General features: G+C 41.9%; 1 protein-coding gene across 1 annotated transcript in view; it reads right to left on the reverse strand.

Moving 5' to 3' along the window:
* UTP20 (UTP20, small subunit (SSU) processome component, homolog (yeast)) overlaps positions 1-25,125 on the reverse strand; it is a gene marked incomplete at its 5' end in the record, with an annotated part of 62,537 nt that overhangs the window by 24,295 nt on the left and 13,117 nt on the right. The window contains 19 exons of the mRNA XM_009073960.1: positions 588-731; positions 2,165-2,252; positions 2,703-2,847; positions 3,795-4,021; positions 4,915-4,994; positions 6,959-7,102; positions 10,021-10,229; positions 10,702-10,868; positions 11,426-11,551; positions 12,121-12,206; positions 14,152-14,242; positions 15,997-16,200; positions 17,616-17,859; positions 18,524-18,603; positions 19,495-19,571; positions 20,379-20,537; positions 20,873-20,935; positions 21,351-21,501; positions 22,678-22,783. Of these exons, the coding sequence (XP_009072208.1) occupies positions 588-731; positions 2,165-2,252; positions 2,703-2,847; positions 3,795-4,021; positions 4,915-4,994; positions 6,959-7,102; positions 10,021-10,229; positions 10,702-10,868; positions 11,426-11,551; positions 12,121-12,206; positions 14,152-14,242; positions 15,997-16,200; positions 17,616-17,859; positions 18,524-18,603; positions 19,495-19,571; positions 20,379-20,537; positions 20,873-20,935; positions 21,351-21,501; positions 22,678-22,783 (2,591 nt within the window). The remainder of the gene's footprint in view (positions 1-587; positions 732-2,164; positions 2,253-2,702; positions 2,848-3,794; positions 4,022-4,914; positions 4,995-6,958; positions 7,103-10,020; positions 10,230-10,701; positions 10,869-11,425; positions 11,552-12,120; positions 12,207-14,151; positions 14,243-15,996; positions 16,201-17,615; positions 17,860-18,523; positions 18,604-19,494; positions 19,572-20,378; positions 20,538-20,872; positions 20,936-21,350; positions 21,502-22,677; positions 22,784-25,125) is intronic.

The following is a 25,125-nucleotide window of genomic DNA, read 5'->3' on the forward strand; positions in this document are numbered from 1 at the left end:
TTATGTACTTCAAAGAAGTATAAAGCAGTCTGCTATAAATCTGTGAGAGAAGAATACAAATAAAAATCATCTTCAGGATGCTGAAATCCATTCTTACTTCATAAACATACAGGATTCCTTATGGATTAAGTGCTTTATTTGGCTTCTCTTACATTAAAGAGCCCTGGTGAGGCTCACATCAACCAGGCTGCAAGCCAAAACTTTTACCTTCAAAGAAGTATAAAGCAGTCTGCTATAAATCTGTGAGAGAAGAATACAAATAAAAATCATCTTCAGGATGCTGAAATCCATTCTTACTTCATAAACATACAGGATTCCTTATGGATTAAGTGCTTTATTTGGCTTCTCTTACATTAAAGAGCCCTGGTGAGGCTCACATCAACCAGGCTGCAAGCCAAAACTTTTACAAGTCTTCGCACAGCTCATTAATTTCCATCACAGACAAGTTTATTACTTTCATTTAATAGATGATGGAGATTAGAAAGGTTTATAAGCTCATGTACAACAAAGAAATACTGCTATTTATTTTATTCTTGATCTCTTAGAACAAGTAAAAAAAAACACAGAAAGATGCAAAAATGTAGTACCTGAAACACCAAGCACAACTTATGCCGAGATAGTTTGTTCTGGATGACAGAAAAAAGCTTTGCCAGTGGTTTGAGAAAGCTTGCAGGGTTTGAGCAATGCCTCAGCAAGTTCTGCACTGTCTCCAAAATGTCAATCTGTGTACCCTGAAAGAGATACATAACTGTCAATGAATACTGAAACCTCACAAGATTATTTAATTTCCTTAGGAAATATTTCAAGACACAGAGTGAACTTAACCACATTGCTATATTTTACTCAGATCAGAGATACTGAATGAGAACAAAGAAGCAGAAGGACACAATGCAATCATCAAATCTCTCAGAAGTACTTGCAACCTTTCAATTAGACACAAGCACAGTGTTAGAGAAGACTGTCATCACAAAAGACTGCTTTTATGTGTCTTTCCTCAAATGACTCAGAGGTCAGGAGAACTAACAGAGCTTTAGATAGGAGTCTTTAATGTGTGAAATGAACATTAACAGCACCATATACTTGTGTGATCTCTCTGAACAGAAATCGTATGTGGTTCCCTAATGATTCAGATTTAAAAAACCAAGAATACTCCATAACCAATTAAATGACCACTTGTAAAGAATCTACAGGCTGTTGCCTAACAGTTCTTTCTGCAAACCTAAAATCTCTCATTGAGCAAGTGCATGTCTTTTAAGAAAAATGAGACACAAGCTTTCATCCCAGGATTCAGGCAGTCAAGCTGAATAATCAATAGATTCATTCGTAGAATCACAGAACATTAAGGGTTTGGAATGGACCTTATAGATCATCTATCTATCCTGCCATGGGCAGGGACACCTTCCACTAGATCCTTTCACTGTAGATGAGACTATTTCTGATAACAAGGTGTGACAGCAAGGGGAACCCAGACAAAATAGTCTACCAATACCCTCAGTGCTTGATTTATTTAACAGTTTACAAGAAACTAAGCCATGAGGAGCTCTGCTTCTGTCAACTGAAGCTCATATACTTCGCATGCCTGAGGAATTCAGGATTTTAGGGAAGTTGCAGTTCTGAGATACACTTCTGTACACACAGATGGATACCTTAAGAGTGGAAGAACAGAATGGAAGCAGGAGATACGGCAGCATATCAATAAGTACTGTATACGGTTTGCCCTTCATCCTGCAGCAGACCAATGTAGCACTGCCCATTTCACAGCATGTGCTCCATACTCAACCATATATATCCATATTGCTGGCCAGATGCTGTGGCTTTGAGGTGCACAAAATCCACAGTGTAGAGCAACAATTATTTCAAACATTGCAAGGACTTGGATGGATTGACTACAGCAGCAAAGCAGGTAAAGACTGCATTATAACTTCTGCAGACCTTCCCCATGAAAAGGGGAACAGAGTCAGTCTGGATGCTGGCACCCTGTGTGACTCAGACACATCAACATGCAATGGCACTGCACTCTGAGCAGACTAGACACGTGAAGGCTTGACTTCAGGCTAATCCTGAGAAATGGCATCAATAAGACTTTTAATTGCATCTTAAATATACTTCATACTTAAAAGAAAAACCTATGTTTGAATAGGGGGAGGAAGCAATTTTTACCTACCTGTTCCATGTTACTCTGATACAGGAAAGGGAGGAGAAGGCTCACAAGCACTGAATTTTGACTCTTTTCTTGTATAAATTTGCTGATCCTGTACAATAGGACAAGGTAAATTACTCTTTTATTTCAGTCCAATCATCAGTATAAAGCAAAGAACTCTGTCAGCACTTGTGCCATTCCATAGGGCTTTGCCAGCCCATCCAGGCTAACAGAGGGTTGCCATACCAACCAAACCCATGGCATCAGTCCAAGGATTCAGTTCCACATGGCTGCAGGCATTTCTGTACCTTTTCCTACCCCCAAGGCACTGGTTTGGAATACCAGCAACAAAAAGAGCTAGAATCAATTTCTGAAAACTTACCGCCTCAGTTACCAGAATCTTGCAAGGTCAATGACAGATCTAGGTATTTTCAACCATTCTAAATGCAAATAGCTTGAGACATAATGATTCATAAAAAGTTTGGAACCTACTATAATAAGCCTCTTTCTTCCCTCTTCCTTCTAGCTTTTTATCTGTTTTGAGCTCTAAAGAATCACTTACTTGGAAAGTATACTCAGCTCTTTGCTGACTTGAGCTCTGTATTTCTTCTTTTTCACCTTCTCCACATTTAACATCGTTTTGCTGAAGTACTGAAGTATGGCAGGAACATGAGGCAGGACCAAGCAGCAACCTAGGCTGAGGGGCTCTGCAAGGGACACAAGAGTTAGCAACACCCAACTCTGCTGTAAGCAACAGAAGGGAGACTCAACCCTACACAACAAATGAAAATTAAGATGAAGGAACCTTTGTCAGTGAAAGAATAGGAGATATGAATGTGCAGGGAAGCTGGTGACTGGGAACACACACCAGCACTTGCTGAGACCAAGTTTAACGCACCTGAGATGGGACCAAAAAAAGCACACATGGAGACTAAACACTCTCCTCACAGATTTCAGTAACAGCCCTGATCAGTGTGGGCTTATCAAAAGGTATCAAGGAAGTTCCTCAAAGGTAGCAGCCATCTCCTAAAATTACTGCAGCATTTATAGATGTGGTTTTCTTTATTCTACCACTGACCTTTGTGTAAAATCAAAGCTGCGGTAACAAGGGCACAGCAGTAAGTGCTCTCCTTTCCACTAGCTTTGAGTGTTACAGGTGAAAGATGGCTCCACGGCATCAAACACAGTGCACTACAGTTCCTGTCTACTACTGCTCAAAGATGGCAGGTCTTTCTTGTCAGGAAGTACAGACTAAACACCAAAGTGATACATGATCACGCACATACAGGAATGGGGCCTTTACGTAAAATGTGATGTTAGGCTCAGAGCCAAGTGAGCAATGCATTTCTTGAACTTGTATCAGCCAAAGCTTCACCAACAAAACAGATCAACACCACAAACATTTTCCTTCTTCATAAGGAATTTCTCCATGCTCTGAACCCTCACAATCAAACGAGGATCTCATCAGCCATTAGACAAGCAGGAGTCTGCAGTTCCTGAGCACAACAAGGCCAATTTGTACACTGACGCTTCCATCTCCACTGGGAGGTCTCCTTCCCCAGTTGTTCTCAGCCACTGCAGATGACCTCATCATAGTCCAATACTCCCACTCAAAGCATCCAGCAGGTCTCTCTCAACTCTTACACAGGCATACCTTGTGTCACATCTCCAGTGACCATGACAACACAGTCAGACACAGTCAAGCAGGAAATCTGCTCCGTGGGTTCAAAATCTGGGCTGTTGAGAAGACTATCAGCTATGTCCATCACCAGATTGGAAGTGGCCTCAGACAGGTTCTTGGCTGACAGCACAGCAAACACATTTGACAGTATATCACTCTCTGGGTGTTCTGGCTGCTGCTTGGCCAGCAAGGGGAAATACCTAAGAGAAAGATTATAAAAATCGTTCACTGAAAACAAAGTTCAGAATGCTCAGTTTATAATTCTTTGTGCAGGAAGTCACACAAAAAAATAAAATGACCATCTCCTGCTTCAAACAAGGAAAAATTGAAAAGAAACATAGAACAAGTGTAATGAAAAACAGAACGAATGGAGGTTGAGACGTCATTGAGTCCCTTTTCCTGCTTCAAGATAACATCATGTAAAGCAAACCCTTTCTCCACACGCTTTTGCCCAAGTCTCCTGTTAGTATGATCCTAACCTAATGATAAAATACCATTTTTCATAGAAGTTTGTTATTAAGTTCTTCATACCTACAAATGATGTGTCTTAAAACAGGTATCAGATACTTTGGCAAAGGAAAAGCAGTGAGGCTACGGAAGAGGACAAAAAAATCACTCAAGACAACTGAGCTGGGATTTCTCACAACTTTCACATCAGAATCTCAGACACAGATTTTATGCTGAATTTGCCCATACTCTTTCATAAAATAGAAAGAAATAGAGACTCAAAAACATGAATGAAATTCTATATTGTATAATTGACTTCCCACCTCCAAGACTATGATGTCATTGGTCAAGACACAGACATATGCTAAGAAGTCAGCCATCCTCCTCCAACCTGTGAGATGGGTTTGGCCTACAGATGTGCTTAGTTTTTAATATATGGGAAAAGCAGCCTAGTAAAAAAAGAGTACTTGCATAAACCAGAAAGTTTCCCAACTGCCTCTGGACTACTATCAAAAGAGTAAAGGTCTAATGGAAAAAGAAACTATGGGTTTTGGAACAACTATTCATAACCTGTTACTGTGCTCTTTTTTCCTTGAATTTTGTGTATTCAGAAGTACTCATGCTTCTTTGCCAGAAGAACACTTACCTGGGATTCTTACTCCATGTGTGAATGAGTTTGAGCAGAAAAGTTGGAGAATACTGACTCTCTGAAGCCAATCTGCAGACCTAAAGGAGATAAAAACCTGATACCAATGCAACACGAGGAGGTAACGCCATGTAGAAACCTCATCTCTAACAAAGACTTCACTACATTCTACAGTTTCCCTTTTTCACACAGTAATTTCATCGTTATTTTCCCAGCTTCCTCAGTATTTGTCGAATCACTCTCAATATTATCTCACTCCTATTTATACACTATTCCAGATACCATTTTTGCCCTCCCCTTGAAACTGGCTCCCAATGAAGCCTCACATTTGCCAAAGAGACCAAGCAACCTCTCTCAGATATACCCATGAAATCTCAAGCACAACACCCGAAATTCACTCCACCCACACTTCCCATGCCTTGGTTGCAGCAGTTTGCTGAAGATTTCAGCATAACAGAAAAGAAGGCAGGTTTGAGCCAAGGTCGTGGAAAGCTTTTTCTCCTGTCCCAAAGGCTGGCAGTATAATTGCCCTGCATAAAACAAAGCTTTCCTGAATGACATACAATAAAGAGTAAACCATTAATCCAATCCTGCAGGAATACTGCTGTGCAGGCTAACGATACTGAGCCACTGCAGCAAACTCCTGGACTATGAAGAGCAATAAACTCCAATTTCAAGTACAACAGGCTTAAACAATTTGTCCTCTTCATGAGTTTTTATACACCTCAGTTCTGTAGCTTTTAAAGCAGAAAGGACACAAGTCAAAATGATGCTTCTGCCAAAACCAAATCTTCATGGAGTTCACCAGTAGAGACTCCAGAGGGAGCTTCTGGATCATACTACCACCCAAGCTCCAAAACTACCTGCCTTCCTGGTATTTCTAAGGACAACAGCCCTTCTAACTGTTTAGCAACAATGTTACATCTTGTTGAGTTACTGAGCACTTGCAAACACAGAACTCCCCTAAAGCATTAAGTGCTTTACCGACTTAAAATCCGAACTACATAAACTGTTCTGGAACTGCAGCAAATGGTGACTGCTTTGCTCACATGGACTCTGGCCGCGAAAAGACTCCATGGACAAGCCAGGAACATACAACTCCCTCTTGCTCAGCCCAGTGAAATACAGAGCTAAATGCACTGTCTGGTTCCATTTTACCTACTGTTTGTCCCCATGCACATACTACACATCACGTATTGTTACTGGTAGAGTTGGGTAGGCATAAGCAAACGCAATGTCTAGAGAAGCAGCTCTGGGGCTTCACAGACCACAGCAGATACTCCTAGTGCTCTTTGACAGGCTTTTTTGATGCAAGGAAGTTGGACACTGGGATACCTCAAAAGTCTCAGTGGAAACACTGTTGGAGTCCCTCTTACTTAGTTACCCTTTGTATGGAGGGAACTGCTTTTAGAGCAGAGACAACCCAGCAGCTAGTGCAAGCATTCCCTGGTAACTCCAGAGCCCAGTGCACTGACACAGACAGCACAATTTAATTTTAAATACTGTGTGTTCTCTCTCTGTCTCACATTTTCCCAGCTCAGAGGTGATCTGAATTTCTCTGATAAAAGCCACAACCATGTGCTTTGTAGCTGTGCTCACATGGGACTCCCAGCAGGCAGGCACAAGAGCACATAGCCCACTGACAGACCCTACTGGGTCCCTCCTTTTCTGCAGCAGCATTTGTTTCCACAGTTCCCTACCACAGGCCAAACAACTGTCACATAGAAAGGCAGCAAAGTGCACCTAGACGTGACTAGTGTTATTTAGCTTCCCCGAAGCACCTAGGGAAGAAGTCTACTTCTGTGGTTAAAGAAAAAGAAATGGCATCCATTTTATTCAGATTAACTTGTATTTTAACCTGTGACTAATCAGACATGAGTCAAGAAAACGGCCTTGCACAGACACATTAGAATGTCAGAACCTGTCTGAGGCTATATCCAATCCTGTGATGGACATAGCTGACACGATGGACTCCAGGGCAGCTGGAGTTCTCTGCATGGGACATGTTTCACACAAAGTATTTGGAAAAATAAGAAATACTTACCTGAGGCCACACCACTGCATGGAAAACTGCATCAATCTCTTCCACGCTAAAGCTGTAGGTCTCATAATCAGAAAAAAAATCTGCCACAAGCTTGAGACCAAGACGTCTCAAATTCTTCAGTGGATTAATCAGCCTAGGTTGGATCTGTAAAAAAAAAATTAAGAAAAACCCAACCCTGTAAGACCCTTGCAGAACAACTACTAACTACTTGCTGAGAAGTTAAATACAGCTATTCACTGACCAAGGATATACCCTTTGCTGGAACTCCTGTTTACTCTTGTAACTTGTTCACAGTAGCAATCTACATCTCACAGCTGACCTAAATTTTTCTAAGAGGTGCCTGTTCCTGCACTAAGTCAGTTACACAGGACTCCTTCAGTTCATAAAAAAATCCATGCTGACAGGTTTAACACAGTACCGTCTGTCCCTGTTGGACAAAATGCAGAAAGCTACACCACAGTTACATTCCCAGTCCTGACACTTAAATAACTGTTTTACACAGGAAAGGACCCAAATCAACTCTCCAAAGTGCAGTTGTATTTTGCATGCTGAGATCTACTGGGAAGAAAATATATGAACAGATGAGAGAAAGGGGGAGGAACAAAGAAGGCAAGAATGTGAGTCATGTCTTCCAGTGGTGTGGGGTTGTGGGGAAATAGCATTTGGTTACAGGAGGATGCTTCCTGTAAACATTTAGTTACACTCCATAGCCTTTATTGGGGAAAACATTTCAGTAAGGAAATCAGCCACACAGCTAATCATGAAGTTATTCATGCACTACTGCATTCTGACTCTTCTCCCTGAGAAGAGCCTTGAATTGACTAACCTAAATTATTTCCATACTGTGCAATACAGCTCACACCATGAACACATGAGGTAGCTCAACAGGGCAGAGGTACTGAACTCCAGTCTCAGAAACAACAAAGCCACATCAGAGCAAATAAAGGCCACTGTGGGAGACTAGAGCTGGTCTTGGGTCTCCAGTACATATCATGATCCACCATACAGAATAAACACTTGTAGCTCTTACTTTGCAAAGCAGGTTTGGTGTCAAAGCCAAACTGACAGACAGGTGACTGACAGATGTCACTACTTTTTTAATTTGATGTATCTATTGACTTCCAAAGATGTTACCTTCTACCATGCAATACACTTCTATTGTCCTTTTGCACCCAAAATCACAGGTAAAAGAGACAAACAGGAGATGGTGGAAAAGGAACCAATCATGCTCTTGCCCAGGATCTGCTGAGCTGTGCTGAATGAGTACTGATGGAGTGCAATCAGCTTCCAGGCAGCAAATGAGCTGTTTGAAGAACCAAAGAAAGCACAAACCACACTACTATTGCTAGCGGTCACTCTCAAGTAAAATAATTTTGGGTCTCCCACTGTTCAATCACCATAAGAGCAGTTCTCTCAGACCAAGTCTCTCAGAGGACAAATAAACTCAATACTGAACACAATCAGTAGGAAATGGTAAATTAATAACTTGGCTTAAAGTGGTCAAAGTTGATGTTTAACTCTTGAGGCAGTATCAGCCTGCAATAAATTACTCTCAAACTCCAAGAATGTCTTCTAATCATTAGTCAAGATAAACACATTTCTCACACTCTTCCTTGAGCTTTTAACATTTCACACGCTAATCAAGTGCTAAATTAAGTTCAGCAAAATGACAGACTGTCACTCCAAACATTACACAATGATGACAGGATTACTGTAGCAACCCTGGCAAAATGGGACTATCCCAGCAGTAAATGAAGCAGCTTTTAAATCTCCTGTCCTAGTTGATAACATGTAGACATATGCAATCCACTGCTTAAGTCACACTGTGCAATGCCGCTGTCCTCAAAATTGCACATCCTCTTCATAAATGAAGACAGTCACAAGGTTCTGTGCAGCCTGCAGGCAACTACGGGACCTTGGATACTGCCTATTGCAAGGGCTTTCTTTGTTTGATGGATTTTTTTCAAGGCAGGTTCTAACCTCGAGTACTCAGAGTTGGGTCTTGGCAGGAATACACACCGCTGGTGACAAAACATTCATTACCTATCCCACTGGCTCAGTCCATCATCTTGTAATTCCTTTCAACACTGCAGTGATGATGACTATGCAGTTTGTTTGTTCTGCACCTAATATACAGACAGGCTCTGTATCAGAAAGAGACAGAAGCCTGGCTCAGTGTTACGGTTTCTAAACAGCTGGCAACAGACTCCTGAGCTAGCTGAACTGGAACTCAGGGATGGATCTCTGCGCTGCTGTCCTGGGTGCACAGCAGCAGCAGATGCCCCACCTTTAGGTGCAGCCAATCTTTAACAGAATGCTATCCTCACCTGACCCTTTCTGCATGTACAGTCATTGAACACAAGGGAGAAAACATTTGCACTGCTCTGCAGACACCTGGCTAAGACCCAAATTGTGACCCTGGATTAGTATCACTACTCCTGATACAGAGCTGAAGATGCTTCTAGTGAGCTGAAAGCATGGCTGGTAGCCAGGTCCTTCCCTGTCCCATGACAGGAGACAATCATTGTAGATAAAAGCCGTGATCATTCACAATGCTGAGCTCCCCTGGGGGTCTAGCACTTCCACAAAACACCTCAGGACAAGTTTTGCTCTGAAGTCCTCAGGCAAGGAACTTTAAATCCTCTCCTTCCCCTACTAAAATGTTTTATCCTTGAGGCCAAGAAACTACATCTTTAAGGCAAATTTCAATTTCCAGCCATAAGATATTGTTACATCCTTACAACAAATCATTTGTCTCTCCTTCATGCTCATCTCTCCACAAAACAGGCAGGAGTAATGCACAGAGATCACCTCCAACTCTCTTTGGTAACTCTAACTAAAACATAGTCCAAAGCAGCTTTCTAAATACATTAACTCAGCCTGCACTGCCTGAGCCCTGCAGCACTTTCAGACAAATATCACTGGCCTCTCGTTTGACATGCATCTAATTGCTAAGTTTTACTCTACAATGGGATTTAACTCATCTTTATCTGAAGGGAGGGAGGGAGGAAGGAGGAATTTAATTTACATGTTTGTTTGTATGTTGTTTGTATATATTGTACCTTCTCTCTTTGCTGGAGGATGCAGGATACCACAGCAGTCATGCAGAGCAGAATCTGTAGAATTTCAGGCAGGTATTGCTGGATCAAATGTCCCATGTTTTTCAGCACAACTTCGAGACTGTTGAAGAGGCTATGCTGACGCCCAAGAGGTAGGACTTTAGCTAAATCCAGCTCTGACATACTTTGAAGGACTGCAGTCTGGCAAGGCCCTGCGATAGGCAAAGGGACAGCAAATTATCTAGAGAGGCACCATAAAGACACCCGCTACCAAGAATAATTTTCAATGAAAAGTAGTGTAATTTGGCCCTACATTACAGATCCTTGCATTCTACTGTTTAAATAATAACAGCTCTGAGTCTCCATCTCTGTGACTCTCCCACTGCTACAGTATCAGAGCACTTTATAACCTCTGCTTATGATGCCAGCCACTGCTCATTCCTGGCCTGCTACAGCTTACTTGCACAGCTGGGGCAAGTCATTTAGTTTTTCTACCTCGGACACACATGCTTTGTAAGGAAAAACTCAAGAGGAATCTTGGTTCTTATCAAAAGTTTACTTTCATCCTTCCAAGGCATGGTTAAGAGACAAACTGAAGCATATGACAGTACTAAGCGTATTGACTCTGCCACATCTCTACAGTCAGGAAGTACCATACTCCCACATTCTATGGCTTGTACCTACCATTACTGAATTGCTTCACAGCTTCAAAGAGTAGATCCAAGAACATCCGTATCTCTTCTGGCAAGGAGCCCGCAAGAAATCGCAGAACGATCGACATGCGAGTGCCTGCTGAAGACTTGCCCTGTGTTTTGCTCCCTGTTTTGTTTCTCATTCTGCCATAGAGAATTCTTCAAGAACCAAAAAAAAAGGTTGCATTAGCTTTCAGCAAGCCATCTGTTTTCCACCCTCTTATTCTGCAGGAGAAACTCCATTAAAAATTACTCTCTAATGAGAAGCTGACTGGAAGTTCTCCCTTCAAGATGCCCACCGCATTATTACACACTGCCCAAAAAGTCCCCATAAAACCTGTGAAAGATCAGCTTCTGAAACTACAATGAAAGCTTTGCTGGAGACTTCAGGTACAAAACTAACTAGTTACCTGCACAACTCACATCAATGCAAATAGCTGGCAATACTCAGTGAACTGAAATGGTCTCACAGTTCTCTGTAGTCCTTAGTAGAAACAGTATGTACAAAAATGCTCTTTTAAAAAACCCACTATTTGCATAATACATTACATAAATGTGTTAATAAGGCAACCATACAGAGGATCACAAACTAAGTTGCCAAACTATACCATTAACCATAGGTTTATCTCAACTGTTTAAAATGAGAAGCAGCAGCATTACATCTCTGCTCATGGTACCCTGACATGAAGCTTTTCAACTTGCACTTCAGGACACACCTCATAAGAACAGGGATGAGATCTGGTCGATGCTCTGTTTTTACTACTGCAGTCTCCTCAGAAATACTGAAATGGACTATCTCTTCTTTAAAACTCTTGTCCTCCAGTAGCCTTTGCAAGTTCTCCCTGAGAGGAATAAGTATTATTTGAGGGCAGGTAGGGTAATAAAAATAGACATACAGAAACACACATGCATCTATATCTAATTACCTACATATCTAACCTATGCCGCATACAAAATATTAAAGTACTATTTTCTCACACTTTTATTAAAATATAATTAAAAATCCAGCAATTTCAAGCTAATTATGTAGAAAAGTAACTCCTGGACACAGTCCAAAGAGATTATTCAACAACAAACTACAGTTTTATGCTGTCACTTTTTCTGGGTGGTTATAAATCATCAGTACAAAAATCCTCTTTGAAAATGATGGAACTACTAAGCATTACTGACACTATTCTGGACCAGGATGGAACTGTTACCATTTTCCTTCAAACAAAAGAGACCATGTCAACCTCAAGACCTTATTTCCTGTCTTCAGTATGAAACATATAGCTGGCTAAAATCAAAATTTATATATATGTCTTCAAGAAATATAGGAAAGACTTTCCCTTTCAGGCAACTGACCTCAAGCAGGCTTCTGATATGACAGCAGGCTCATTCACCAATGTTAAAATAATATAAAAGCTTTTACCTGTACGGCAGCAGATGGGGATGCTTGTAGGTCATTATACAGTCAAGAGCTATCCTTTGTACGTTCTGGTCTTGATGGGACAGTAACTGCAAATAACAAAAGAAGGAAAATGAGTCCCTATCTACAAGGCCGAAGTGCTTACTGAAAACAGTGAAACAACTCAAGGGCTCCAAAAGCTCAAGCAGGTTTTGGACTAACTTATCAAAATGGAAACAAATGTGTGTTGCCAATATAAAGCCAAGATGTAAATGCACAATGGTCACTCATAACTGGGCATGGTTGCTGGCAGTTCATATACACTTTTCCTCCCTGTCTACATAGGATAGTTAAAATAGTTGGGGTTTTTTCATGATTGTCTCTTGGACCACTATATCAGCTTGCATTTGCCTCTAAAACCAGTTACCAGCTGTGTATCTGGGAAGTCTGGATTAAAAAGCATATTACCCAAACCATTCCAAGACACCTGTATTTCTTTCCTGTGACAAGTGCAAAACACTCATAAGACTTGATATGCAAAGCCTCACTGAGATTTACCCTCTCTTAATGATGATTTGTATAGAAGCATAAAATTTTAGGGGTTGGAATGGCCCTTACAGATCATCTAGTCCCACCCCCCCTGCCACGGGCAGGGACACCTCCCCATTAGACCAGAATGCTCAAGGCCTCATTCAGCCTGGCTCTGAACACTGCCAGGGCCGGGGCATCCACTACTTCTCTGGGCAACCTCTTCCAGTGTCTCACCATCCTCACAGTAAAAAGCTTTTTCCTAATATCTAGCCTAAATTTCCCCTCCTTCAACTTGCACCCGTTACCCCTTGTCCTATCACTGCAGTTCCTAACAAACAGTCCCTTTCCAGCTTCCCTGTAGGCCCTTCAGGTACTTCATAACCTAGGTGCTAAGAAATACAGATGATTTCCCCAAGCAGCATCCTTATCAGTTCTTCAGTACCCTACCAAACAGCACAGGCTAGAGCCACTGAAGGTCACTTTGCCAAGACATCCCATGCCCGATGGACATACCACCCATGACAACACATATACTAAGACATAGAAATGCAAACAGTAAGTGATGATCTTTCTTCTTATGTCAGGCTGCTCTTCCCACACTGTTTTGACCTGTACACAACTGTCCAGTATTTTCCCAAGAATACAGGCAAGCAAACACATGGACCAGCTCTTTTCCTAAGCAATACTCTGAAGCAGACTGAAAAAGAGAGGATGTTCATTTGAGATTCTCGAATTTAGGGACTAATGAATGGATCTTTCAACTTCCATACTGGGTGTCACGCAAAACCAGTTTAATACAATTCTGCAGCCCACTGGCCACAGCCTCAGAAAACACAAGTTGGGAACCATGAGAACAAACTCTAATGATCTGAACAAAACCACAAACTGGGAGCCAACAAAACCCTGTAAAATTAAAAAAGAAAAAACCAAAACCCTTCTAAGGATTGCAGGATGAAACTCAGAATCCCTCTTCAAAGTAATATTTTTGACAATTCCTTCAGGGAAATCCCTCAAAAAAGAAACTTCTCAAATTGAATATTCTTCAAGAAAAAATTCTGTTTTCTTTTTCGATGCAAAATGATCGATTGTTTGTACTGATCATACTCTTTGTAGACAAAACACTACAGGACAAAGACAAATCTCCTTGGGTCTTCCCCAAGCTTTGGATTCAAAATCCTCTTCCAGATCCTGTTGTGCAAGTGGAACAGATTCCCTCTGCAGGAATTCAGAATTCCTCTGACTACTACTTTGCTCCTGCCAGATCTGTTTGCATGCACCACTCCTGGCAAACCAAGCCAGGTATCTCAAGCTGGTCTTTGCTGAAGAGGCTCATTTCAAGTGAAGCCTGCTAGAAAGGCCTCTCAAGGACAGCTCCTTTCTCAGCTATCATGGCTGAGTTCAAGATTTTCTGAACTCAGCCATGGTAGCTGAAAATGACAAGTTTCTGCAGTATTGGATACAGAATTCAAATAAGAAAGAGTTCATTTATTAGCAGTAATTCTAAGAGCCACCAAGTAGCATCACCTGGGTATATAATGCATTCAACTTCTGCTCCAGATACAATGCACGAGGATTTGAGAACTTGGAGAAAACTTGTAAGTGGGCAATTAGCTGCCTATAAAACAAAACAAACCAGTTATTTTTTAAAACGATCAGAAGAGACAAACCTGCATGGTCATAAATGAACAAAATTCATTAAAATTCATTAACAAGAAAGATAACAAAAAATAACACAAGAGTCTGCAGCACTGTTTCAGATACAGCAAGAGGTGTCCTGTTCCCTCTCCTAAGGAGCTCCTTTCAGCTGTCACTTCACTGCACAGAGATGGCAATTTCCTCAGTAACACTGGATGGGCTGGGGGTTTTTTTGATGAAAAAGGAATAGTCAGGATGCTGCTTATTTCTCTATGCCAGGCCAGACTGGAACACTAAACTGGTGAATCTACCTCTTTGTTTATTCACTTGTCCTTAACTGGTGCCCATGTTGCTCTTATCAGTGTGAAGGGATGCATTTAGTCACAGACTGTGCTAGACTTCAGACTGGGCTGCAAGGACAGATGGGAGTCAGTTCCTCTAGAAGTGGTTGCATCATCTCACATCTGCCTCACCTCCACTTCATGAGAGGGGACAGAGATGACCAGGAAAAAGAAGGCGTGAGATCTCCTCTTCTACCATATGTGCTGCGGGACTGGCAGAAGCTGTCCTCATTCAGCTGCGCCCCCTGGAAATTGACACTGGACTCGCCAGACATGTAGCTGGGCCACTCTCCTCCATGGCTGGTCACAGTCAATGGATGAGTACAATGTCTTCCAGCAACCTCACACTGAGCTCAGGGTAGGTGTGTGTCCTCCTGCTGCCTCAGCCAGAACTCAAAGGCCACAGGGTGCAGCCCCACGAGGGCTCTCCTACCATGGCACAGGCCTGACTGCATGAGCTGCCCAGGGTACCAAGACGAAGGGAGGTCACTCCAGAACTCATTAACACGCCCCTGGTTATTCTTTTATGCCTTTGTTACTTGTACTAGGAGCTAATGTTTCCATTTAACTACATGGATGTTTTGAGATGGATGTTGGGGAAAAAATTTAAAATCTTGGACTGTGGCTGTATTTTAATTACTGCTAATTTGCAGATACAAGCCAGAATCTGGGAACAAAATGAAACACCCATAGGACACCTGGAATTAAGTGACAATTCAGGTCATATATCAAATACTCGTCATGTTCCAACGTGTAATGAGACATTTTGAAGTTCTCTGTCGTTACAAGGGCCATCCTCTGCAGAAGTATCAAAATATAAATCTTTGTGATGTATTTGTAAAGGACATTTGACAGAGGTCATCACTGTGGAGAATTCATACAGAGTCACTTTCTCCATGTATCCAGCACAGCAAACAATGGCATTACAGCAACATGAATCTCCAAATAAATGTGTATTTACCAAATACAAATCTTTGTCCCTATGAAGACCAGGACCAATATTTATAACAGACAGGCAATGGCAGAATCTCAATATTAAAATACCTAAACAAATAGTCTCATTTTTCAAAGTGTTTGACAATGCCTGTGGTTTTAACAGACTCAGACAGAGAAGCTAGGGAAATGCAGGTACAGGAACCTTCAAAACCTTCAGAATGCCACATAATTTTTACTTAAAGTAGCACACACCACAGACTGTCAGCAAGTAATGGAAGTGTATTTGGATTTTTAGTACTGTGCAGGCAGAAGTTCTGAACCTAAAGTGCTCATAATCCACTGAAAATTATGAAGTGCAAGCACAAAAAGGAATGTATACAGAACCACTGTTTGTATCTCAACATGAGCTGCTGAATCTGCCTTTCCATGAAAACACTAGCAAGCAAAAACTACTTACTTAGCAGCAGCTCTTCTTGTTTTCTTTTTTGGCAGTCCTACACTAATCGGTTCCCCTTCTTCCTCCTCCACTTCTTCCTCCTCCTCCATAGCAACATCATTTGCCTCTTCACTGGGTATTTCTTTTGCCACTATGGTACCACTAGTTTTCTTTCTAAGATCCTGTGATGGAGCCACTAAGGAATCCGCTGGGTAGTACTCATTTCTGTGTTTAAAAAAAGAAAGAAGGAATTAAGAAGCATAGGTTTACAGGGTTTCAGGGCAAGAACAACTGAAAACTCCACAACCTACTATTTTTATTATTAATGACTGTCCCAGGTTACAATGTAGGGTGTAATACCACTAGTTTTCTTTCTAAGATCCTGTGATGGAGCCACTAAGGAATCCGCTGGGTAGTACTCATTTCTGTGTTTAAAAAAAGAAAGAAGGAATTAAGAAGCATAGGTTTACAGGGTTTCAGGGCAAGAACAACTGAAAACTCCACAACCTACTATTTTTATTATTAATGACTGTCCCAGGTTACAATGTAGGGTGTAACCAATAGTATGTATTCTATTCTATTATAGCTCTTTGCCTGCTGGATTCCCAGAGGACAAGAGCTACCACTGGACCTTCAGGAGAGGACCAGATCTACAGGATCACTACTCCCACAGACCCATCACTGCAGGAGGACTGCAGCCACCATTTAATGGGACTACTCCCAACACCCTGACTGACAGGGTGTCACATTGCCTTCTGACTCTGTCAGTGGTTTCTTTTTGTACTGTTGCATTTGTTTTGTTTTTCCTATTAAATTGTATTTCTGACTTGGAGTCTCTCACTGGTTTGCTTTCAAACCAGCACAATGACACTGTGTTTTGGGACATTATACAGCTAAAAATTCCCAAAGAAGCATATTTCAGCAAGTATATGCTTCTTTACCCACACTGTGCCAAGATACAAAGTAGTGACCCAATACATGAGACTGGAGGTACCTTATGGAGATTTGACGAGAGACATGAATCACGCAGCTACTAGAGGTCTGTAAAGAGGTCACATGGAAGGCATGGGGATTGTGTTTGCTGGAGTGGGCAGGGGAACAGTGAGCATGTGTGCAGGAGTGTGAAAGCGAGCAATCTAACCTACTACAGTATGGCTGGATTTTTCCAAGGCAGCTAGAAAAACAGGTTTTCTAGTATAGAAAAGGAACATCATGCACATCATACTGTCTGCTATGTGCACACAGGCAAGCACACCATTGCACTCCCTCCAGGGGCAGGAAATTGAATCAGTCTCTAACAAACCCAGTATTTTTCCCATGTTGGGGGGAAGGAAATACTTTGGTATTCTGTGACTCCAAATTCAAATTTTTTAAAAAACAGGGATTTTATATCCACTGAAATCATTCCTTAACTGTGCAATGAGGCAGTGGAAACACACTGCGAGGTACATTTCAGCCCGTTTTGCGCATAATGTTTCTAAGAGAACCCACATCTCAGTCAAAAGGTTATCCTAACTGGAAACAGGTGTCTCTTCAGCCACACATTCAAGAAATAAAGTGTGTAATGGGACAGTCATAGTCTTAAAGCAACACATCGAAAGCAATGTGTTGCTTTCAACTGAGAAATAAATCTTACTAACCGAATAAATCTCAAAAGAAGTGGGGAAAGTTCCCTTGACCGAGGCTCCACTCTGTCTGGAAACTTATCAAGTGCTTTCCACAGTAGCAAACGGAAGTTTGTGTGGTCCAGCCGCTCACTGCAATCTGTTCTACTCCTCAGCTGCTCCAGAAAGACAGTCCTCACCTCTCCTTCTGGCATCTTCTCACTTTCTGTTTCAGTAATACTGTCCTCCTGTTCATCTAGTTCATTTTGTAGCTCCATTTCTATAGAACAGATGAAGAAAATCTCTTCAGGTTACTTCATAATTGCCAGTGCAAGGGATCCATCCCCCATTAGAAAAGTAATACATTTGGTGACATGTACCTGTTTAGAAACAACTCTATTAACAGTGATCTGAAACACCTGCATTGCTTAGAAAGCCTTCTAGGATGCCTTATAACGATGGCAGACCTCAATTAAGTTCAGTTCTCTCAAATAACAGAGAAGTTCACAAATGGCTGCATGCTCATGGCTTTATCTTGAAATCTTAGATTCCATACACCCATAGAGCACAACCTCAAGAGCACACCCAACAAAGAAAGTCTGCAGAAATATGGTTATTCCCATAATACAGGTTTTGTCATTGCTCCTGACTGGTCTGAGCATGGCCATCCTTAAGCACTAACCAAACCACTGCATGGCTTCCCATACTTGCAATTCCCTCCAGTAATGCAGGTGCCTTTTCTATTTACTTCCTGGTGTTTAGGGCAGAAGGAGACACAGTTTCCCCCCAAGCCACTCTAGTCCTGCCCTGGACATGACACTAGTACTCAAGAGCCCTGATTCTGAATTCCCCCATCACACAAATTTGGGGCACATAAAAGCCAGTCCTGTAGTCCACAATTAGCTGGGTAACTATCATAACAACATTTAGGAGCAGTGACTTACCAGCATAGGTAGCAGCCCTCTCCAAATGTTCATATAAGACCTTCCAGAACTGTTTATTCTCCATTTCCTTTGCATGAGAACTAACAAAGCATAAGATGGCATGAAATTACAAGGAAAATAAAAAAGCCAAGCATCACTCAACTAGTCAGCAACTAACACAATCAAAGGCTTTGATCACTGCTTTAATATGGGTGTCCGAAGACAGGACATCTGCACAATCCAGCTGTAGCACTTCCTTGCCTTTCCTCATGGATCTCAAATGTCAACCATTATTAAAATAATCTGTTTGTATCTCATGACTTCAAATGAACTCAAATTGAGCAAAAATGTTCTAAAGCTTTCTACTGACTTCTGTACAGTAAATCATATAGAACCAAAGGAAGAATTACCATGGACATATCTTCTGAAGAGCTGGTTTAATTTTAAAAAAAAAATTAAATCACTCGTTTGAAGGGGAAAATCCCATCCTTTTTAATTGTACAACAGAGGGGAAAAAAAAAAAAGATAGTCATGCTGAAGGCAGACACTAATTTTGGTATTTAGCTGAGCTGTCACCATGGCTCCCCTACTCTTTAGTAGGATTTAGAGGTTTTCCAGTAAGGACAGAAAAGCTGGAGATGGAAAAACCGAGAGGGACTTCTTGCTCCTTCAAGCATTTGTGAAACACAAATAAAATCCTGCTACCTTTGACTAAAAACTCTGATGCTATTTGACTGTATTTGTTGCAAGTTCTCTTTAAAGTTAAAAAAAAACCAACGAGGAACTAAGTAAGCTATCAGGAACTAAGTTAAGTAAGAGTCTGCAGAGGTTGAGATTTGAGAGATCAGATTCATTTCAGATTTCACATGGAGGTTCTCATGCACAAATCTCTCCAAACTGGACATTTTAACCTCAGCTTTTGTTCACATAACAGTGAAAGGAATGTTCTATGAGACAACCACAGACTGCAGCATCCAACTGCATATACTCACGTTATGAGTTCAATTACAGGATCCCAGAGAGGGCTGAAGTTAATATAAAGCATTCCCAGTAAATACCGAAGAGGCACCTAGAATGACATACAATACCATCATGTTGAGATGTGAAAAACAGTAGTTAAAGATCAATCAACCTCCTCTAACCTTTCTTCCTTTCAAAGAGGAAACTTTGATCAAAGGAGTTCTCAGAAGGGCTAAAGTAATGAAGGAAGTCACACACATTATCATTATCTGCTGCATGAGGAAATTCAGAGCCCATTTACTGTAAGCTGAACTGAGATCCAGTAACTATACCTACATAACATGAATGTGGAAAAACCAGTTCAGCACAGCTATACAGGTACAGCAACAGCCATAATAATTAAAAAAACCCAACTCCTCCACTAAATCCATAATCATTAAATAAGTAAAACTGTGAGCATTCCAACATCCAGAAGGTGGGGCCCCTTCAGCTCAGCAGCAGAGGAGATTCAACAGTCACAGGTATACAAGATTGTTATGCTGCAGCAAGACCTAGAAGTGAGGGTCGACAATGGCCAGTGAGACCACCTGAGGGTATGGCAAGGTCATGATTTTAAATTTGCTCACAACTCGCTTCTCCCTGGAATCATCTGTCTTCCTTTCCATGATACCAAATCCTGATTAATCTGACTGTGGGACATTTATCTAGATACCACTGTTGTCCTACAAAAAAGCAATAATCCTAAGGACAATGGTAGCTGTGATCCCTACTAAGAAGTAAGTTTTCTAAAACCTAATCTGGGAGCTAATTGTTTTTCTTATGCACTGTTATTAAAAATTCTGCAGTCCATGTGATGGAAGAACACTCTCCTGGATAAAAGGAATGTGACAACTGCTTTTTGGCAATAAATCCTTACCTCCTGCAAAGATCCACTTGGTATTGCAGGCTGCGCTATGTCACATCTTAGTTTCCTCAAATGGAGAAGTTTCTCTCTGTAATCATTCACTGTTGCTGGCACAAGTTCTGCTTGGAGCAATATGGCAAATAGTCGCTGGAATTCCCCCGCGCCATCACCCTGAACAAACAAGTGACAAGTGACATGTATTTTGTTAGAGTATCTTTTTCTCATTGGAAGTATTTCAACAAAATGACACAGACTCCCAGCCACTCTGGACCAAATGACAAAGTCAAAGGACTTGCTCTGGTTTCCACCATTTAGGCATCAAAACATGCACATCTGAAAGCACCAGGGGGCAGGGGACAAAGTGCTAAAACTGGAATTTGAAAGCACAAAAGCAGAGGACAACATCTACCAGACACACGCTTTGTTCCTGTGAAGTGCAAAACAGTTCATGCACAACATTGAACACAGATGCCTTTAAAATGTTAAATGAAAAGTTCTAGCCCTACCTCAACCTGTGTAGAAGGTGGATTATCAAAATGGCTTAGAATTCGAACAGTCAGTAGCCGAACCTATTCAAAGCAGAAACATATGTCGGAAACATGCAGAAGAACGCAGGCAATATACACAGACCTTATACACCTACACAGAGGTTAATGTTTTGCACAGCGGGATGATTTCACTAGGTTCATCTCAGGGCTAAGAAACAGATGCACTCCTGTAGCCTAGAAGGCAATTAAAAATGAATGCTTTGGGCTCCTGCTCTGATTTACCTCTAGGGAAGAGGCAAAGCCTCACAGGGCTAACAGTTAACCTCTGTTAACTCGTATCCCATGGACAGTTCTGAGCAGATACTATGGAAGAAATTGCTTTACACAGTCCCACGTTTCTCCTTTCAGACCTTAACGTTTAACTAAGTCTACTTAAATTACACTGCTAAAATAAAAATTACTTTGCACTTGCATGTGCTCAAAAAAAGCAGATTACCTTGGAAACACCAGTGGAAATATTAGGATGCAACTTCTCAAACAAGCCCATTAGGTTCTCTTGGGAAAGGGGGTCCTGGCAGCCACACAGTGCCAACCTCGTGTAATAGAGATCAGCCAACAGCAACGCAGAGGGGTCTGAAGGGAAAGTGCTAAAACCATGGAGTATTTTATTAGCGTACAGAGGGCACTGCAACAACACTGGTATTTGAAAACAAGGCAGAAGTGATAACAACAACATTAAGGGATAATTCCACATGATTTCAGACTCTGCTTGCACCAGCAGGCCAGTGAAGTCAGACTACACTGGCTTGCAGCTGCAAAGCCCATGACAGCCCAAGAGACATGAGATTCCTCCTTTGGGTTAATCAGGCTTGCCAAGCTGGGGCTTGCATGCTGGTCTCACACTCACACACAGCTGCAGAAAATAAACCTGCATGTGACACACAAGGGCTTCTGCTACTGCCCAGGTGCTCAGTGATCAACTTCAACAGAAAAGAAATAATTCAGGCTTAAGTGAGACACCAGAAATCCTGCATGCTCACAGGGAAACCCCCTTCTGCTACCTTACATCCCTTGCTCCAAACAGGTTTCACATTCTCAGACCAAAGCTGGCAGAAAAGCACTAGACTGAAGCTTGCTGCTGATACTTCCTGTCTAATCTGGGCAAGCTGTTCCATCTCCATTATGCCTCAAGACATGGGCACCACGACTTCCTAACTGAACAGGATGTTTTGAAGCTTAAACCACCAAAGACTTGGAGATACTCTCAGCCCAACAGTGATGGTAGATGCTGGAGAGAGATCAACAGTCTCCCTCAATCCCTCCAGTCACTCCGTTTTGTGTGCAAATTGTAAGGAAAATAGAGTTAAAACAAGTAAAACTGAGTATACAAAAAACTTCTCCCACTGCAGAGCATGCAAACATATAGATTTTTAAGGACATGGTGGAATCCAAACACCACCAGCAGACTACAGAAATTCAGGCTTTTGACACAGCTCAGGCCTGTCCCTTTTATCATAATGTAACACAGTTACCAAGTGTAGCACTCCTAAGTAAAACTGGAACTAACTTACGTGACACACTACCCTGCTGCTAAGAAAGCTTCAGTTTGCAGAGAAAATGTCACTGAACAGGCACTACATCTACCTGGTTCTTCAAACAAACAGTGCCTACAACTTTGCTACTTTATATAACCACAATACTGAAGCAACACACTGCATAACAGAGGGGGAAGCATTAAAAAAGCTCCTACATAAAGGCAAAGTCAACCCTTTGCCCTACCAAGGAAATCATGAAGGACCACAGAACCAGCAGAGGTTACTTACGTCACCAAGCTCTTGACACGCTCCACAGGTAACAAATGGAGTACTTCAGCAGACTCCACCAAACTAAGAAGAGTACTTACAGCTTGGCAGGCCACAAACAGCCTTCCTGGAACAGAAAGAGAACAAGAACAGCTTGTGTATTTACTGAGCCCTCAATGACTTGTACTTGTGTGGTGCTTGCCCACCCTGAAATGGCTCAAGTCACAGAAATAAGGTAACATATGGATCCCAGAACTGGCATGTGTATTCTCCAGCCATTATCATAACATACAAAAGAAATGCTCCTCTAACTATCAAAGTGAGTGCCTCCTCCAGTATGCCAGCAGTGAAAGCTGTGAAGTTCCCAGTTTGCATGTTTTAATCACACCCACATGCAGAGAAAGCAGAGATCTGTAGCTAAGCACTGTGGCAGGAGTCTCAGACAGCACCATACTATAAAGGAAGAAATGCTGCCAAACTGGTACAAATGTAGCAAAATCAAAGCAAAAATATATATTGATGCTACCACACAGGTGCCTATACACTCTGGCACTTCGGCAATGCACTACTGTACTCAAAGCTGTCCCATGTACTGTCCCACTACAAGACTGAGTATTTATTATTGAATGGCAGGTGGGTTTGCTGAATTTTGTAACCTTCCTAAGCCTCTCAGACTCCTTTAGGGATGGAGAGTTTCTGAGAAGCACAGGATAGCCAAAGCCCTGGCAGGCAAGAAAAGGAAAGTGCAATTCCATTACCCTTGACAATTCTAAGTTAGCAAGTAGGCTGGTTTTGAAAAAAACCCTAAAAATAATTCCACTGTACTTCATCTCTTCCTAAGCCGAAGAAACACTATTCCTAAGCCAAACAAATTGAAGAAAGTTTTTAAAGGATGTAATTTTCTTACATGCTGCCAACAGAAAGGAAGGGAAAGTGAGCATTCATTTCCTGTTTACTGCTCTGAAAACATTCCTCTATTCCAAGTTGCTTAATTCCCCAGGTGTGTGCCAAATCCTGTTCATCATTAACCTCCAGCAGGAGCTCCTCAAACAGAGGAGAAGGAACATCATGTAATCACAAAAGGAAGTTTTCTGCATCTACAGTGTAAGGACACAGATTCCCAAACTGCAATGTGCATGCTGAGGGAAGAAGAAAGAAGGGAGGACATTTGAAGTGATGGTGTACAGGTACATAGACTCAATGAACTCAGTGGACATTTTGTGGACATTTTACAGGGGTGGTCCACAGACTAAGGGAATGATACAGGTATTACACCAAAGGATGGGAAGGAGAGGGGTAGCAAATGAAGTTGTATTGGATGGTGTGGTATGTGACCGTGACATAAATGGTATCGAATAACAGGTGGAGAATGTGCTGGTTTTGGCTGGGATAGAAATAATTTTCTTCATAGTAGCTAATATGGAGCTCTGGCTTGGATTGGTGTTGAAAACAGTGTTGATAATGCTGGGATCTTTCTGTTATTACTAAGCAGTGCTCACACAGCATCAAGGCCTTTTTTGCTTCTCACACCACCTCACCAGTAAGTGGGCTGGGGGTGCACAAGGAGCTGGAAGGGGACACATCCAGGACAGCTGACCCCAACTGACCAAAGGGATATTCCAGACCATATATGGTGTCATGCTCAGCAGATAGAGCAGGGGACGTTCAGTGTGATGGTGTTTGTCTTCCAAGTCACCATTATGCATGACGTAGCCCTGCTTTCCTGGAGATGGCTGAACACCTTCCTGCCCACAGAAAATGCTGAATGAATTCCATGCTTTGCTTTGTGTCTGTACATGGCTTTTGCTTTACCTATTAAATTGTCTTTATCTCAGTCCACCAATTTTCTTTTACTCTGGTTCTCTCCCCCATCCCACCGGGTGAGTATAAACCGGTGACAAGCTGTGTGGTGCTTAGTTGCCAGCCGGAGTTAAACCACAATAGTTCTTTTTGGCATCCAACATGGGGCTTGAAGGGTTCAAGATAACAACAGATTTGACTAGAACGTGCTAGATCAAATTTATAGTTGCTGTTGCTGTTTAGCTATTAACTGACAGACCGTAATGTCCCAAATTTCGCACCATAGGCTTGAAATAGTCTAATTGGAGCTTATCATAGAATCATAGAATCAACCTGGTTGGAAGAGACCTCAAAGATCATTGAGTCCAACCCTACCACCGTTACTAGACCACTAAGTGCCACATCCAGTCTCCTCTTGAAAACCTCCAGGGATGGTGAATCCACCATCTCCCTGGGCAGCACATTCCAATGCCTGACTACTCTCTCCATAAAAAGTTCCTTCCTAATATCCAACTTAAACCTCCCCTGGCAGAGCTTGAGTCTGTGCCCTCTTGTCCTACTGCTGGTTGCCTGGCTAAAAAGACCAACCCCCACCTGACTACAGTCTCCTTTCAGGGAGTTGTAGAGGGTGATAAGGTCTCCCCTGAGCCTCCTCTTCTCCAGGCTAAA

The sequence above is a fragment of the Acanthisitta chloris genome, unplaced genomic scaffold, assembly GCF_000695815.1.
Source record: "Acanthisitta chloris isolate BGI_N310 unplaced genomic scaffold, ASM69581v1 scaffold13944, whole genome shotgun sequence".
Lineage (NCBI taxonomy): Eukaryota > Metazoa > Chordata > Aves > Passeriformes > Acanthisittidae > Acanthisitta > Acanthisitta chloris.